Genomic DNA, 17,468 nt, shown 5'->3' with positions numbered 1-17,468 from the left:
CATGGCTTTACTTTAAAACTGGATTGGATTAGTATTTTGTACACAAGCAGTGGGGATCTTCTTGTAGGCCATAAATTACCTGTTTGGTATTATCTTTGTCCAAAATAAAATCATTTAAAATTTAAATAACAATAATTTGGTTATTTCACTTAAATTATACCAATTGTCTAGTGGTGAAAACGTAGAAATATTCTCATAATGTCGCAGACAAAGAAGTGTTAACATTAAGCAGAAGTTAATACCAGTAAATGCCAAATGCATAAATGTAAAATGTAAATGTAAATGTAAATGGTTATTAGCGAGCTACCTAATAGATCTACTAATGACACATCAACATACTGTATGTCAAAGACCAGTCCTTCAACTGGGTGTCACCGAAATGACCTATATGGATGAAGGTTAAATAAATGTTAAAAATGACAGCTGGTGAACTCCTCCCCAAAACACAGGTGAGTTGGCATAATATAAATTTTGTGAACTTGGCTTGGACACACAGGGACTTGAGTGTCTCCTGAGACGCTATTGAGAAGACTAATTCTTCTGAAATCCAAAGCACCAGAGTTTGGGTTGAAACACATTAGAAAATGGGGCTTGGCGTGAGTGGACTATGGTTATCTTTATTATATTTGGTGAAAAGAACAGCATATGTGATGTTCTGAATGCTGGTCCCAATCATGGGATGCTGGTGTGCTGATTTGTGCCAACCAGAATCTGGTGTGCCAACAGGGTCCTTGATTATCTTAACCAGCAGATCTTTCTTGGTCAACTAGCTTTACCTGAAAGAACATGCTGGTTTACCAACAAGACTCACACTTAACCGGCATAAGCCAGTGTGGACCTGTATGGAAATTAATGCAGGTGTATGCTGGTGGTCTCATCACTCAGTGATGTTCCATCTGTTGTGTATATCTTTGGATTTGCTTTTTTTGTAATCAGGTAAGGTGTTGGTTGTATATGTTATAATATAAATTGTTTTATGTGTTTGACAGACGGGGAATGATAAGTACAAACTGACAGCAACTTCTGAAAATGAAGTCAAAAAGCCCAAAAAGGTGAAAAGAAAGAAGAGGGACATGAATGACCTGAAAAAAGAAGTGGAACTGGTGCGTAATTCTTTTACAAATACACACAGTACATAATATTACACATGACATTAAAATGTCAATAAGGACGTTTACACTCTACTAGTGTTGTTTGAGATTTCAAGCCTCTTTGCTCTTCTACAGGATGACCACAAGTTGACACTGGATGAGCTCCACCGAAAATATGGCACTGACCCAAACAATGTAAGTAGAGCTTTAGTAAAACTTTTGGAAATTATAAATGTACATTTATGCAATTGGCAGATGCTTTTATCCAAAGAGATTTATAGTGCATTCAAGGTATACATTTTTTTTGTGTTCTCTGGCGATCGAACCCATGACTTTGGTGTTGCTAGTGCCATGCTCTTTCAGTTGAGCTGCAGGAACCCATACATTATATATTTATGATATTTCTATATGAGTGCTTCATAAACACCTTTATGTTTTATATCTTTAATTACATAGAATACAAATGCTTAACTAAGTTAGGATTACTTACCTTATTTATGTTGGAAAAAAGGAACTGGTCACTTGTTTTCAGAACACAGAAATGCTTTACGTTAAGCTGAAGATACCTTTCCTATCTAATCAAAACACTTTCAGTACAAATTACATAGGAATATCTGTCTAGATATTTATCAATTTTGATCATTTAATTACCGGTAACAACTCCATTTTCATACCCTGTGACAGGGCTTGACTTCTTCTCAAGCAAGGGAGAACTTAGAGCGTGATGGGCCGAATGCTTTGACTCCACCTCCTACAACTCCAGAATGGGTGAAGTTCTGCACACAGCTCTTTGGTGGATTCCAAACTCTGCTGTGGTTTGGTGCATTTCTTTGCTTCATGGCTTATGGAATCCAGGCAGCCTCCGTAGAAGAACCAGCAAACGACAATGTATGTCAGAGAAAATACTTTGTCTTACTTTCTTTAACTTCATATGCCAATTCACTTAGTATCGCAATGAGATTATCATATCCGTACTTTGTCCCTAACTAAAAACCTAATTATGCTTTTGCAGCTGTATCTGGGACTTGTGCTTGCTTTCGTTGTTATAGTTAATGGATGTTTCTCATACTACCAAGAGGCCAAGAGCTCAAAGATAATGGAATCTTTCAAGAACCTTGTCCCTCAGGTACAGAAATGCCCTCACAGATATCATTCGGCATTAATATGTAGTTTATTCATTGATTTTTATTCTGGTCATATACTGTAGCAAGCGCTAGTTATTCGTGATGGAGAAAAACAGATCATCAGTGCTGAGGAGGTGGTTGTAGGTGATCTTGTGGAGGTCAAAGGTGGAGACAGAATCCCAGCTGATCTTCGTATTGTCTCTGCACATGGATGCAAGGTAATATCTAAACCATTTAAGAATGGCAAGAAATCTATGCTTCCTCCAGGGAATGGCTTTTTATGAATCTTCCCTCCTTCCTTTCAAGGTGGACAACTCTTCCCTTACTGGTGAATCTGAGCCCCAGTCTCGTACTCCTGACTTCTCCAATGAAAACCCCCTGGAGACAAGAAACATTGCGTTTTTCTCTACGAATTGTGTTGAAGGTACAAAATTAAGACATATTCATAACACTTTACAACAGCTGAATGACTAAATGCTTGAACTTCATGAAACATCACAATATTTAACAGGTGCCGCCAAAGGTGTTGTCATCAACACTGGTGACCATACCGTCATGGGTCGTATCGCCACCCTTGCCTCCAGTCTGGAAGGTGGACAAACACCAATTGCTAAAGAGATTGAGCACTTCATCCATATCATCACTGCAGTAGCGATCTTCCTGGGTGTGTCCTTCTTCATCCTCTCCATACTCCTTGGTTATGGCTGGTTGGAAGCAGTCGTTTTCCTAATTGGAATAATTGTTGCGAATGTACCTGAGGGTCTCCCTGCAACTGTAACTGTAAGTCAGAGTGCTACTACTGTCAGTTTAATAAAGCTTCTTATTAGTGGTGCTTGCTTTTAGCAAGGTGCCTCTGTTACTATTGCTCTGACCATAGTTGAGAGATTTTCCAAAGTCCCTAACCTAGTTCTTCTTCTTCTGTGCAAATTTCGGCATCTAACTCGTCTCGCACAGTTTGTGCTACGGACAAGAATTATGGCTTAAAATGTGCCACTTACAAAGGAGATGGTTGATATGACCTTTCTAAGTGACTGGTTGTATGATGTTTGCCAGGTGGGTGAAAAAATCCCATAGACATTGGAAAGTGGTCAGAGAGTGGTCATATCATAGACTTGGGGGTGGGCTCATTTGACTTTGGCCAGCAAGCAGTCATTAGCCACGTTTCCACTATCGGGCTAAATGAGGGGGTGCTGGTGCAAGCCAGAGCCAGTTTCGTTCCCACTGTCACTTCCGGCGATTCATCTTGCCTCCTCTGGGCTTTCTCAGGCCAACAGCCAGTGGACTTTGGCCCACCGATTACACTTGGGACAAACAAGGCCAACTGGGGATTGAGGTGGGTTCAAAGTCAAAGGCGGAGTTATGCAGAACTTCTCAGGTTATGTATCCAGTGCACAACAGTACAGGTTCGGGAAAAAAATTAATAAAAAATGCGGGCACAGTACAAATATGTTAAAACACCCAATGGACAACGCGGTGCCCAAAGAAATCACTTTCCATGGTTCTGTGAACTTTCATAGATGGTGTACTAGGACATCGTACCGCTGTTAATGGAGGGACCACTTAGGACACCATGGCAGATACAGTCGGTGTGTTGGCAACGCTAACTTATCTTGCTGTTTACATTCAATATAAACTCGAAATTCTAGATAACTAGATAACATGATACCTCAGCTTGAGTTTCCCTCTTGCTTGTGAAATGGGTGGGGTGTGTGACGTTGGCACCACAGCTTCATATTAAGGGCAGGTTTTTTGGCAACGTTGAGGAGTTATTGGCCCAATGGTGGGAACGCAGATCGATTTTGGTCTTGCGACTCTAGGTCCAAGGCTATTGGCCCCAGCTGGCCAGTTGATAGTCCTGGCTCACACTGGCCCAATAGTGGAAAAGTGGCTATTCAATAACACCAACTGCCTTGCAATGCCCTAGCAACCATCCAGAGCATCCTAGAAACTGTATAGCAATAAGACCCAGCCATATCTCTCTACCAGAACATCGTAGAGACATGGGGAGGGGCTTGTTTGATATGGGGCAGTGTAGTGAGGCCCTTGATGGGACATTGTGATAGCAGGTTTTGCCACTGCAAGCACCACATCTAATTGTTTAATCTACTGGATTTACAGTGGAATGGAATCATTTTGTTACAACACTCAGAATTTTTCAAAATCCTTAAATCTCAGGCATATTATAGTATGCCTGAGGTAAAAAATGTCAAAAATTATTATTTATCTTTTGTCTACTCATGTAGGTGTGTCTGACTCTGACTGCCAAATGTATGGCAAAGAAGAACTGCCTGGTGAAGAATCTCGAAGCTGTGGAGACTCTTGGCTCAACCTCCACCATCTGCTCTGACAAGACTGGAACTTTGACCCAAAACCGAATGACCGTGGCTCATATGTGGTTTGACAACCAGATTCATGAAGCAGACACTACAGAGAACCAAAGTGGAACATCTTTTGACAGGAGCTCAGCTACATGGGCCGCCCTTGCACGTGTCGCTGGTCTGTGCAACCGTGCAGTTTTTCGTGGTGATCAGAACCATCTGCCAATCCTAAAAGTGTGTTTCTCTCAATATGTTCAAGGAATATTTCAGATTCAATACAAGTTAAGTTCAATCAACAGCATTTGTAGCATGATGTTAATTACCATGAAAAAAAATCGACTTGTGCCTCATTCATATGAAAAAATAATTGGAGATTACCCCAGGGCACATACAATGTAAGTGAATAGGGCCAGTTTGTGAACATTAAAATACACACAGTTTAAAATGTATAGCCACAGGATGTAAACATTACACATTTCAACATGATTCAACACATTTTAATCATGATATTTGTAGTGAAACCATACAGGAAAACAAAAACTATGGTAATAAAATCATTATTTTGTGGTTATTATGGTTTTACTACAAATATTTGTAGTAAAACCATAGTAACCACAAGAATTCCCATGGTTAATCTATAGTAAAACCATGGTATATGTAGACAGTATACTTTATTAAAACCTAAAAAACATGGTTACATAACTTACTTTTCATGGTTACTACAATATTACTATAGAAAAACCAGGATTTCCGCCAAAAACTATGGTTACTACAGTCTACAATATTAATATAGTAAAACTAGTTAAACTATGTTTTTTGTATCGTAAAACAATAATAACCACAAAATTATGATTTTTATTACCATAGTTTTAGTTTTCCTGTATTATCACTATGGTTTCACTAAGAATATCATGGTCAAAATAAGGTTACTGTAGTAAAACCATGGTAAACTTATTGTGAGGGAATGCAAACTATTGCAAGAAAATGCAAACTATTGCAAGGGCATGCAACACTTATGCGAGGGAACACAAATCTTATTGCGAGGGAACGCAAACTATTGCAAGGAAACACAAACTATTGCAAGGGCATGCAAAACATATTGCAAGAGAACGTAAACTATTATGAGGAAACAAAGCTTATTGCGAGGGAACGTAAAATATTGTGAGAGAAAGTAAACTATCACGAGGGAACGCAAAACTTATTGCGAGGAAATGCAAAACTTATTGCGAGGAAACATAAACTATTGTGAGGGAACGCAAAACGTATTGCGAGGGAGAGTAAACTATTGCGAGGGAACGCAAAACTTATTGCGAGGAAACATAAACTATTGTGAGGGAACGCAAAACTTAATGTGAGGAAACATAAACTATTGTGAGGGAATGCAAAACTTATTGTGAGGAAACGTAAACTATTGTGAGGGAACGCAAAACTTATTGCGAGAGAGAGTAAACTATTGCGAAGGAACTCAAAACATATTACGAGAGAACGCAAAACGTATTGCGAGTGCATGCAAACAATTTCAGAATAAAAACAATTCCAGCCCTGTCCTCTAAGGGGCTCTGTATTGGTGCCTTACTGTAGCTAAGATTTTTTTTTTTTTTTTGCAATAAATGAGGGATGAGCCAAATTTGTTTCTTTTCTTTCTTTCTTTTTTTTTTTTTTTTTTTTGGTAGCAATCAACATCATGCTACAAAAGCTGGTTGAGCTTAACTTGTATTGAACCTGGAACATTCTTTTAATATTGTTATCATTCATTTATATTGTTAAATATTAGCTACATTTAGACTGCATAACAGGCTTGCAACTTTAGAGTTCCAGCAGTGAATATACCTTTTTAAACACTCTTTAGTGAAGTTTAATTATTATTAATTACATTATTTTAGTTTAATTATTTATTACATTTTTCAGAGAGACACAGCGGGTGATGCTTCAGAGTCTGCTCTGTTGAAGTGTATTGAGCTTTGCTGTGGTTCAGTGAAGGAAATGAGAGAGAAGTACACAAAGATTGTCGAGATCCCTTTCAACTCCACCAACAAATACCAGGTAATTTTTGTACATGCTGAGGTATAGTCTCTGGAGATAATACAGATTTGTATAGTCATCCTAACAACTTCCTTTGTTCTAGCTTTCAATCCACAAGAATCCTAATTCCTCAGAGTCTAAGCACCTGCTGGTGATGAAGGGCGCCCCTGAGAGAATCTTGGAGAGATGCTCCTCCATTTTGATTCACGGAAAACAACAGACTTTAGATGAAGAAATGAAAGATTCTTTCCAAAATGCTTATGTAGAACTCGGAGGTCTTGGAGAAAGAGTGCTGGGTAAAGACATCTTTGGAAGTTCATCTAGTGACATAACAGTGAAAACACAAATGTTTTAGCTGCAGAAAAAAAGGTAGATTATGATAGCAGGTATGAGTAATTCTGTTTACTCTCTCACAGGTTTATGCCACATGTTCCTCCCTGATGACCAGTTTCCTGAAGGTTTCGCATTTGATTCTGAAGAAGTGAACTTCCCCACTGAGAACTTGTGTTTCATTGGCCTTATGTCCATGATTGACCCTCCTCGGGCTGCTGTACCAGATGCTGTGGCCAAGTGCCGGAGTGCTGGAATCAAGGTGTTGTCTTTAGTTCGAGATCTATTATTTGAATTTGTTGTGCACAATTAATAAAATCATCATTATGAATCTTCTGTGACAGGTTATCATGGTTACTGGTGACCACCCAATTACAGCCAAGGCTATTGCAAAGGGTGTTGGCATTATCTCTGAGGGCAACGAGACTGTGGATGATATTGCAGCTCGGCTGAAAATCCCTGTTGGGGAGGTGAATCCAAGGTAATCTTGTAACTTAAGCCATTTGCAACAAAGCTATACTTTCCGATCCAAATTAAATATGTTTTGAATTTGCTCTGGATATCTAATAATTCAAAGTGTGCCTCTAGAGATGCTAAGGCCTGTGTGGTCCATGGTGGAGAACTGAAGAATATGAGAGATGAAGACCTAGATGAGATCCTCCAACACCATACAGAAATTGTGTTTGCCAGAACTTCTCCACAACAAAAGCTGATCATTGTAGAAGGCTGCCAGCGACAGGTGTTGTCAGACAGTTAATGTCTATCCAATCATATTGATACTAGGGGATTTTACAAGGCAGGTAAAAAATTGTATGCATATTTTTGTCTTATCAGGGTTCCATCGTAGCTGTAACAGGTGATGGTGTGAATGATTCTCCTGCTCTGAAGAAGGCTGACATTGGTGTGGCTATGGGTATTGCTGGATCTGATGTATCCAAACAGGCTGCTGACATGATCTTGCTGGATGACAACTTTGCTTCAATTGTCACCGGAGTAGAAGAAGGTGTGGAATGCTTAGTTTTAACTTAATAATTATGTATGGCAGATGGAAATTTTTTTTTCAAAAATGTGTTTTCCACTTCAGGCCGTTTGATCTTTGACAACTTGAAGAAGTCCATTGCCTACACTCTGACTAGTAAGATCCCTGAGATGTCACCCTTCCTCATGTTTGTCCTCGTGGGTATTCCTCTACCCTTGGGCACCGTCACCGTTCTCTGCATTGACCTCGGCACTGACTTGGTAGGGAAAAGAACCATTTTTGTTAAATAAATGTAGAGAACTTTAAATTCTGGATTGTATTTTGATTTATTTTACTTGTTGCTTTAGATTCCTGCTATCTCATTGGCCTATGAAAATCCAGAAAATGATATAATGAAGAGACAACCCAGAAATGCTCAAACAGATAGGCTGGTGAATCAAAGACTAATCAGTATGGCCTATGGTCAAATCGGTAAGTGCATCCTTATTCTAACAGACAGATCTAGGTGTTTAGAACATGACCTCTTTAGAAAGCAACAGTCTAGTTCCGGAACTAAAAATCCCATTAATTTTTGATTATTTGAATTGATTTACGACAGTTTATAAACCTTTACAGACAGACCTACCGTAAGGTTTATAATCAATGGTATATGCTTCTGTTGACGCCATCTGAACAAGTTATTTCAACTTCATTAAAAAAAAATTCCTGGTGAAGAACTACACTACCCATGACCCTAAAGAGAAAGATCGACCAATCAGAGAATCACAGTATAAAAAGGAGCTTGCCTACTGCCATGATGCACTGTGAATGATACAATTGATTTGGTCTTTCTACACTCTAAAACTACTTATATATTTGTTCATATGTGAATATTTTGCAACAAACTTAAAATAAATTGAATTAATACTTGGACAACAACTTAAAATCAGTAGTTGATTTTCTATCCTTTTCAATTTAGAAATGCTTCATGGGATTGTACTTCATTTCCTCATTAAAGTGTTAAAATGTTGTGCATTTTAACTCTTATACTGTTAAAGGAATATTCCAGGTTCAATACAAGTTAATTACATGTTTACAGCATTTGTGGCGTAATGTTGATTACCACAAAACCAAGGTCACTTACAATGGAAGTGATTGGGGACAAGTTTTGATGGGTTTAAAGGCAGAAATTTAAAAGCACTTACATTAATTCTTCTGTTAAATTTGTATTGCACTTGCACTGTATTATTTGAGCTGAAAAGCTGTTTAAATAATTGTTTTTACAGCCGTTTTAGGGTTTACAGCATTTACATTTATGCATTTGGCAAACGCTTTTATTTAAAGGACTTACAGTGCACTTATTACATGGACAATCCCCATGGAGCAACCTGGAGTTAAGTGCCTTGCTCAAGAACACAATGGTGGTAGCAGTGGGGATCAAACCAGCAACCTTACCAGTTCTGCGCTTTAGCCCACTATGCCACCACCACTCAGCTCAGCATTGCGTCATCATGGCAACAAAGTTCTAAAATTGGAAATAACTTTATCACACTGAAATGATGGTAACACATATTGTTTATGTCTTGTGGCTATACTTTTGAAACAGTGAGTATTTTAACATTTATGGACTGGCCTCCATTAACTTCCATTGTAAGTGTCTCACTGTAACCCAGATGTGTTTTTTTTTGTTAAGGAAAGTACGGATGAGTCGAAATTAACTTTTGTGGTACTCAGCATTATGCCACAAATGCTGTCGATTGAGCTTCATTTGCACTGAACCTGAAATATTCCTTTATCATAGCATTTAATATAGAAATATGAGCCACATCAATCATAATTCTCATTTTATTGTCCTCATGTTTCTTGTTAGGTATGATCCAATCAGTTGCAGGTTTCTTTACCTACATTGTTGTTATGGGTGAGAATGGATTCAAGCCCAGTGATCTGCCAGGACTTCGAGTTGGCTGGGAAGATAGGTCTATCAGTGATCTAGAAGACAGCTATGGCCAGCAATGGGTAGGAGTCACAGCTTTCACCATGAAACCTAACATGTGTGAAACCAAAACCAAAACTACAATAGCTCACATTTGAAATGTTAATATAACAAATACTCTCCTATGTCTTCTCTTGTCTGCTATAGACCTATGAGAGCAGAAAGATTATCGAGTTCACATGCCACACAGCATTCTTTGTCAGTATTGTGGTTACGCAGTGGGGTGACTTGATCATAGTCAAAACCAGGAGGAACTCCATCGTACAGCAAGGAATGAAGTATGTAAACAAAGGGATTCAAACAAGCTTCAGAAGCCACAAAATATCCATCTGATATCACCTGTTTTGAGTGGATTGTTTGTTCAGTTCCAGCTCATGGCTGCTCATTTCACCCACCAGGAGGTAAAGGATATTTATAATCATGACTATCTTCTTTCCATCATAGAAACCGAGTCCTCATCTTTGCTCTGTGTGAGGAAGCTGCTCTGGCAGCTTTTCTGTCCTACTGCCCAGGCATGGACGTTGCTGTTAGAATGTATCCGCTCAGGTAGGTGAACATATCTAGTCTTTGGCACACAAGCAATGGATCTTTAGTTTTTATATGTCTATCTGTCTAATACTGAAAATAATAACAATGCTTGTGCTCTTTCCTTTAGACCGTTGTGGTGGTTCATTGCCTTCCCATACTCGCTGCTCCTCTTCATCTATGATGAAATCAGAAAATACATCCTACGGCAGAATCCTGGAGGTAATATCAGATATATTTTTTTAATGATAGGGATAACTTCTATTACTTAAACAATACTCACCCTAATGTTGGTTGTTTATGAGAGATAATGGATCTAATATCTGTGCTATTTTGTTTCAGGATGGGTGGAACAAGAAACATACTATTAAAGCAAGAAGACCTTGTAGTTGGAAACATACTGTATGCAAGAAAACATTCATCTTCAAATACTTAAACTTATTACGACTCTAGTCATTGTCAGTAAATAAATGTCACATTAGATGAAGCTGAAATTGTCTTTGTGTGTCTTGAATATATTTTGATATGAAACTAATAGGAGGCAGATGAATATAGTGGTCCAAATGACCATGCACAAAAGTATAAACAGGGTATCTACACAATTAAGGGAATTACATTTAAGATCTTTTAATATTTATTTCAATACAAATACAAATTGAGCAAAAAAACAAAGATTAAAAATCATATTTGGCCATTAAATATTGATGTTTTAACAGGGACTTACATGGAACGTTTAAGGAGGTTCAGATGCTGCATTTCGCATTTCATTCATATACAGTGCATTCAGAAAGTATTCAGACCCCTTCATTTTTTTTACATTTTTTTTATGTTGCAGCCTTGTGCTAAAATGCTTTAAATTATAATTTTTTTCACATCAATCTGTGCTCCATACCCCATAATGACAAAGCAAAAACCAGATTTTTGATAACGTTGCAAATATATTAAAAAGAAAAAACTGAAATATCACATTGACATAAGTATTCAGACCCTTCACTCAGTACTTAGTTGAAGCACCTTTGGCAGCGATTACAGCCTCAAGTTTTTTGGGTATGATGCGAAAAGCTTTGCGCACCTGGAGTTGGGGATTTTCTTCCATTCTTCTCTGCAGATCTTCTCAAGTTCTGTCAGGTTGGATGGGGACCGTCGGTGGACAGCCATGTTCAGGTCTCTCCAGAGATGTTCGATTGGGTTCAAGTCCGGGCTCTGGCTGGGCCACTCAAGGACATTCACAGAGTCCTTAAGCCACTCTTGTGTTGTCTTGGCTGTGTGCTTAGGGTCATTGTCCTGTTGGAAGGTGAACCTTTGGCCCAGTCTGAGGTCCTGAGCACTCTGGACCAGGTTTTCATTAAGGATATCTCTGTATTTTGCTGCATTCAGCTTTCTATCAACACTGACCAGTCCCCCAGTCCCTGCCGCTGAAAAACACCCCCACAGCATGATGCTACAACCACCATGCTTCACTGTTGGGATGTTATTGTGCATATGATGAGTTGTGCCTGGTTTCCTCCAGACATGACGCTTGGAATTGAGGCCAAACAATTCAATCTTCATTTCATCAGACTAGAGAATCTTGTTTCTCACAGCCTGAGAGTCCATTTAGGGATTTCATGTGTCTTGCACTGAATAGAGTCTTTCGTCTGGCCACTGTGCTATAAAGCCCAGATCGGTGGAGCGTTGCACTGATGGTTGTCCTTCTGCAAGTTTCTCCCATCTCCACACATGATCTCTGGAGCTCAACCAGAGTGACCATCAGGTTCTTGGCCACCTCTCTTACCAAGGCCCTTCTCCCCCGATTGCTCAGTTTGGCCGAGCAGCCAGCTCTAGGAAGAGTCCTGATTGTTCCAAACTTCTACTATTTAAGAATTATGGAGGACACTGTTCTCTTGGGAACCTTCAGTGCAGCCGAAAATGCCTTCCCCAGACCTGTGCCTCAACACAATCCTGTCTCTGAGCTCTACAGGCAGTTCATTTGACCTCATGGCTTGGTTTTTGCTCTGATATGCATGTTCAGCTGTTAGACCTTATATAGACAGTTGTGTGCCTTTCCAAATCATGTCCAATCAATTGAATTTGCTACAGGTGGACTCCAATCAAAGTGTAGAAACATCTCAAAGATGATCCAGAGAAATGGGATGCTCATTGGCTAAATTTCAAGTGTCATGGCAAAGGGTCTGAATACTTATGTCAATGTGATATTTCAGTTTATATATATATATATATATAAATTTGCAAAGTTATAAAAAATATGGGGGTCTCTTTGTCATAATGGAGTATGGAGTATAATATATTTAAAGCATTTTACCATAAGGCTGCAACATAACAAAATGTGAAAAAATGAAGGTGTGTGAATACTTTCTGAATGCACTGTATATCCACCATTACACCTTAACCTCAGAGAAACACTCCTGCCTATCCATTTCTAAATTTAAGAACAAAGCAAAACTTATTTAATACATTTATTGGCAATTACTGGCATTAAAATACAAACAATAATATGTATTTATTGCATATCTACATATTGTTCAGCAAAATTCTCACAAAATTCACATTTGCTGCTACTGAGGTTGAAGTACAGGTAGGTTTAGGAGTAAGGTTGGGGTTAGGTTAAGGTTTAGGGTAAGGGTTAGGTTAGGGGTAAGGTTACTATGGATGTAATTAAAATGTAAGTACAATGCAACAACATTCAGTATATGTACATAGTAGGTACATTTTTTCAAATGCTTAACCCCTTTAACTCTAAAGGGGGCGCTATATTGTAAAAAAAAGTGGGTCCAATTTTTTTTTAGACTACTTAAGATTTTTTTTTTTCTTGCCATAAACATACATGTAAGGCATCCTGATAGATCCATTTGGATTTATATAAGCAAATTAGTAAGATATAATCCAGACAGTTCATACTTCTTGCCTTCATAAGGATATGGGTTTTAAGAAATGCATTTCTACAAATAAATGAAACCAGCAGAACATGCTGGACATCAGTTAAACATTCTATTCTAAAAAGAAATTGTTCACAAATGAATGCAAAATCCTAAAGTGTAAAGTGTTTTAGTTTTTTGCACCCTCAGCTGTGTTATGTACAGGAGGCGTAAGTGTGAACTAAACCTTAAAGGAAGTGGGAAGGACACAAGGTTATTATTGACTGTCAACAGACAGCAAATTATATACAAAACACAGCCGAGGCTCACTGCAAATTCACATTCACAATTCTAACTTTATGCTTTATTTGGCTCATGTATGAAAGCAATTTGATATATTAGATTTATTATTTACTATTATTTATCACTTACTAAATGAGCAAAAAGTAAGGTAGTACCTTATCATCAACGTAAAAATCTTTCATAAAACATTTAGAAGAAATAATCAAATAATCTCAACATTGCAGACAAAAGACTACATGAATTAACATTAAAGGGACATTACTGTGACTACTAGCAAAATGTTATTAGTGATCCATTATGGATGACTATTAATGAGACTTAATGAAGGTTATATGAATGTTAAAGTTAGATGACACCTGCCAAACTCCTCCCAAATTTTCCAAAACTCCTGCTCATAAAACAAGCAAACCGACAAGGTACAAATTGACTTGTGTCTCTGAAAGACTAACAGGAAGACTAAGATTGGGGCTCCTGGAATCCAACTCACCAAAGTTTGGGAAGAAATAAGGAAAAACAGGTTTAGCATGAGGACTTCATCACTCAGTATTCCGTCTGGTGATTTTTTATTTGTTGTGTAGATTTATGTCTTTAGCTCTGCTTTGTTGGGGTCAGGTAAGGTGTCGGTTTTATATTTAATATCATTGTAGTATGTTTAATAGACAAGGAATGATGAGTATAAATTGACGTCAACTTCTGAGGGTGAAATCAAAAAGTCAAATCAAATCTGGTGCAAACTTCCTATACAATTACACGTATACATTACATTAGTGTGGTCTGAAATTACAACCACCAAGAATTGTCTAAAAGATTTCTAAAGCAATACTCCCAGAATTATTTCATTATTTTATCATAGGTGTTTTGTATGACATAATATGATACTGTATTTGTGCTAGGAATTTTACCTACACTTTATCAAGTTTACATCCTCCTTGCAGAATCTTTGGGATGTTTTGCATGTTTTAAAAATAAGAGAGACCATAATTAAAAAAATAATCCATATTTTTAATTGTGTATATAAAAAAATGTATACAATTGTTTAAAACATTCTTTAGTACTGCTCTCAGTTGTCCTGGCACGCACATGGGAGGAATTGAAAAATATACAGTATAATTTTTTTTCTCAAGATGCATAAGGAGAAAGGTGACAGTTACTTTGAATTAATTCAGTACACTCACTGAGCACTTTATAAGGAACACCAGTACACCTACTTATTCATGTGATTATCTAATCAGCCACTGTGGTAGCAGTGCAATGCATAAAATCAAGCAGATATGGGTCATGAGCTTCAGTTCACATCAACCATCTGAAGGGGGAAAAACTGTGATCTCAATGATTTGGAGTGTGGCATGATTGTTGGTGCCAGACGGGCTGGTTTGAGTATTTCTGCAACTGCTGATCTCCTGGGATTTTCACACACAACAGTCTCTAGAGTGTATATGGTGCCACAAAACATATCCAGTGAGTGGCAGTTCTGTGAACGGAAACGCCTTGTTGATGAGAGAGGTCAGCAGAGAATGGCCAGACTGGTTCAAACTGACAAAGTCTACGGTAACTCAGATAACAACTCTGTACAATTGTGGTGAGAAGAATATCATCTCTGAATGCACAACAGGTCGAACCTTGAGGCGGATGGGCTACAACAGCAGAAGACCACGTCGGGCACTTTATTAGGACCATAGTGTTTCTAATAAAGTGCTAAGTGAGTGTATATCCAAATATTTCATGTTAATTATTTGAAAAGATACAAACTATAACTCATTGCTCTGCACAGCTGGTGGTGCAGGTTGTGTCTCTGCTTGACTAATGGAATCGTGGATGCAGAGATGCGATCAATCCATGGTGGGGGGATCTGCTGGTATGGATCCTACAGAAACATGAAAAGAAGAGGAAAGTAAGTTGCTCAGCACATAATATACTTTTAGTCTATTAACTTTCTGTAACAGACAATGACAATATTGAACTCACCAATGTCTCCAACCTTAATGTGAGCCATTGTATAAGTGTTACCCCTGGGATGCCCACTGCTCTTTTCCATCTGCAGCTGTTCTTTTATTATTACATCTTGCCAATCCATTCAACAAATAAGCCAGGTAGATGTAGCACTGATCAGCGTAATTTAAATTATTACACATTTTTGAATAATACTTTCAGTCACATTCATTCAGAACCAGGGGCGGAGCTAGGGGGTGGCCAGGGGTGGCCATGGTCACCATGGACCGAATACACAATTGCCATTTTGGTCATATTTTGAGTTGGGCACAATTTAGTTAGTCTTTCTACACCAACAACCACCATCCACCACTCCAACCCCCCCCCCAGATGATGTGCCACCACAGCCTGATCGCTGGACCCTGCCCGGCCACCCCTGTGAAAAACTCCTGGCTCTGCCACTGTTCAGAACTAATTTATTTTTTCTGATTAACAGGCCAGTAGAATCACCTGGAATCAACACTGTAATCCAATATACAGGATTTGGAGGGACCACATATAAGTCCACAGCAGAATTCCATAACTCCATAAGTGATGAAAGAAGAGGGACCAGCAACTCCTGCAATACTGCAAATGGCTCATTTCTGTCTGGGTTTTGTTATGACGGCTTCAGTGGGCCTTTGAAAGCCTGAGCTGATCAGAAAATGCAATGCATGTATGTTTTGGATGTCAGTAGGACGTTCAGCAGATGTCTTTGAGACGTTTATGATTTAGAATGTTTGTAAATCTGATCTTTTTAAGATGTTTATCAGATGTTAATTACATTGTGATGCTTTCCAGATGAAAAGATCTAAAACAGACATCTCGGAGATGTATGTGTGCTATCTGGGATAGTACAAGACAAGTACAACAACTTCAATTACATCCATATTCTTGTATAATTATTATACATGCCTTTTGTATCACCTGATATTTATTAATAAAGTTTGTCCTTTAAAAAAAATTGTTTATCAGACTGTATTTGCAGCAAAACGAAATGGTGATTAAAAAAAATAAAAAAAATTTTTTTCCATGTTTGTCAACTACCTACACGTATTACATCTGGCACACATGTACTACAATACAAAAAAATAGTATTGAATAAATACCAACATTATATATATATATATATATATATATACTGTGATTCGGTCCTTCAGTCTGACCGTTACATTTTTAAATAGTGCACACAGATAGTAGATCAGCCTGAGCGGTAGTGGGATAAAGGCGGGATTTCTGATTCTTTAATTAATAAAGCTCATTTTATAATTCTACTGCATTTTTAGGGCCATTTTTAAATCACATATCATATTAATTCATTAAAATACTGTACTATACTGTTTGTCCAATCTGTTGTCATTGTTTTCTTAGTGTAAAGGGTATACAATAGTATATTTGAACTGTCAGCACACTGTACAGGATGAAGTTTAAATATAGTAGCCCATATTTATACATAATAAGACAAAACTGGCAGCAATGAATGAATTAAAGAGACAGTGCTGTAACACAACATACTAGGTTACAAGGCTAATTTGAAGAAAGTTATAGTGGGATTACGTATTTAAAATGCAAAATATTAGTAACTGTATTCCACTACAGTTACTATTTTAATAATTGGTAATCAGAACATAGTTACGCTGGCAGCCAAAAGTTTGGAATAATGTTCAGAAGGAAATTGGTACTTTAATTCACCAAAGTTGCATTCAGCTGATCAGAAAGTATAGTCAGAACATTACTGATGTAAAAAAACAGCACCATCACTATTTGAAAAAAGTCATTTTTGATCAAATCTAGACAGCAGTCATCACTCCAACACCTTATCCTTGAGTAATCATGCTAAATTGATCATTTGTTACTAGTAAATCACTTGCCATTATATTAAACACAGCTGAAAGATATTTGTTCGTTAAATGAAGCTTAACATTGTCTTTGTGTTTGCTTTTGAGTTGTCACAGTATGCAATAGACTAGCATGTCTTAAG

At 37.9% G+C, this 17,468-nt stretch overlaps 1 protein-coding gene and 1 long non-coding RNA gene across 3 annotated transcripts; both read left to right on the top strand.

Moving 5' to 3' along the window:
• The first annotated feature begins 455 nt into the window (after positions 1–455).
• Positions 456–10,848, top strand: LOC127443836 (sodium/potassium-transporting ATPase subunit alpha-1-like). Of its 2 annotated transcripts, none has more exons than XM_051702783.1 (22): positions 456–596; positions 990–1,103; positions 1,227–1,286; positions 1,776–1,979; positions 2,104–2,217; positions 2,299–2,433; positions 2,522–2,639; positions 2,727–2,995; positions 4,459–4,767; positions 6,442–6,576; positions 6,659–6,851; positions 6,972–7,147; positions 7,230–7,366; positions 7,474–7,624; positions 7,720–7,888; positions 7,970–8,124; positions 8,212–8,335; positions 9,714–9,859; positions 9,984–10,114; positions 10,281–10,382; positions 10,492–10,583; positions 10,704–10,848. In XM_051702783.1, exons 1-22 carry the CDS (start codon positions 585–587, stop codon positions 10,730–10,732), a joined length of 3,075 nt encoding a protein of 1,024 aa, XP_051558743.1. In that variant the 5' UTR covers positions 456–584; the 3' UTR covers positions 10,733–10,848. The 2 variants fall into 2 exon arrangements, with proteins under 2 accessions (XP_051558743.1, XP_051558742.1); XM_051702782.1 differs by lacking the exon at positions 456–596 and adding an exon at positions 772–858.
• Positions 10,849–13,959: 3,111 nt separating this feature from the next.
• LOC127443858 (uncharacterized) lies at positions 13,960–16,438 on the top strand. The gene is made up of 3 exons (XR_007897712.1): positions 13,960–15,218; positions 15,291–15,724; positions 15,839–16,438. It is a non-coding gene; the product is annotated as an uncharacterized LOC127443858 (long non-coding RNA).
• The last annotated feature ends 1,030 nt before the right edge of the window (positions 16,439–17,468 follow it).

Source organism: Myxocyprinus asiaticus, chromosome 7 (genome assembly GCF_019703515.2).
Source record: "Myxocyprinus asiaticus isolate MX2 ecotype Aquarium Trade chromosome 7, UBuf_Myxa_2, whole genome shotgun sequence".
Lineage (NCBI taxonomy): Eukaryota > Metazoa > Chordata > Actinopteri > Cypriniformes > Catostomidae > Myxocyprinus > Myxocyprinus asiaticus.
The sequence above is the reverse complement of the archived record's forward strand: the minus strand, read 5'-3'. Positions and strand labels throughout refer to the sequence as shown.

What these genes read in the sequence shown, in the direction of transcription:
- LOC127443836 (XM_051702782.1), top strand. Translation starts at nt 787, where the DNA reads ATGCTGGTTTACCAACAAGACTCACACTTAACCGGCATAAGCCAGTGT. An exon ending in AAGAACCAGCAAACGACAAT is followed by an intron (nt 1,980 to 2,103) that starts GTATGTCAGAGA and finishes ATGCTTTTGCAG; the next exon opens with CTGTATCTGGGACTTGTGCT. An exon ending in GTTAGAATGTATCCGCTCAG is followed by an intron (nt 10,383 to 10,491) that starts GTAGGTGAACAT and finishes TCTTTCCTTTAG; the next exon opens with ACCGTTGTGGTGGTTCATTG.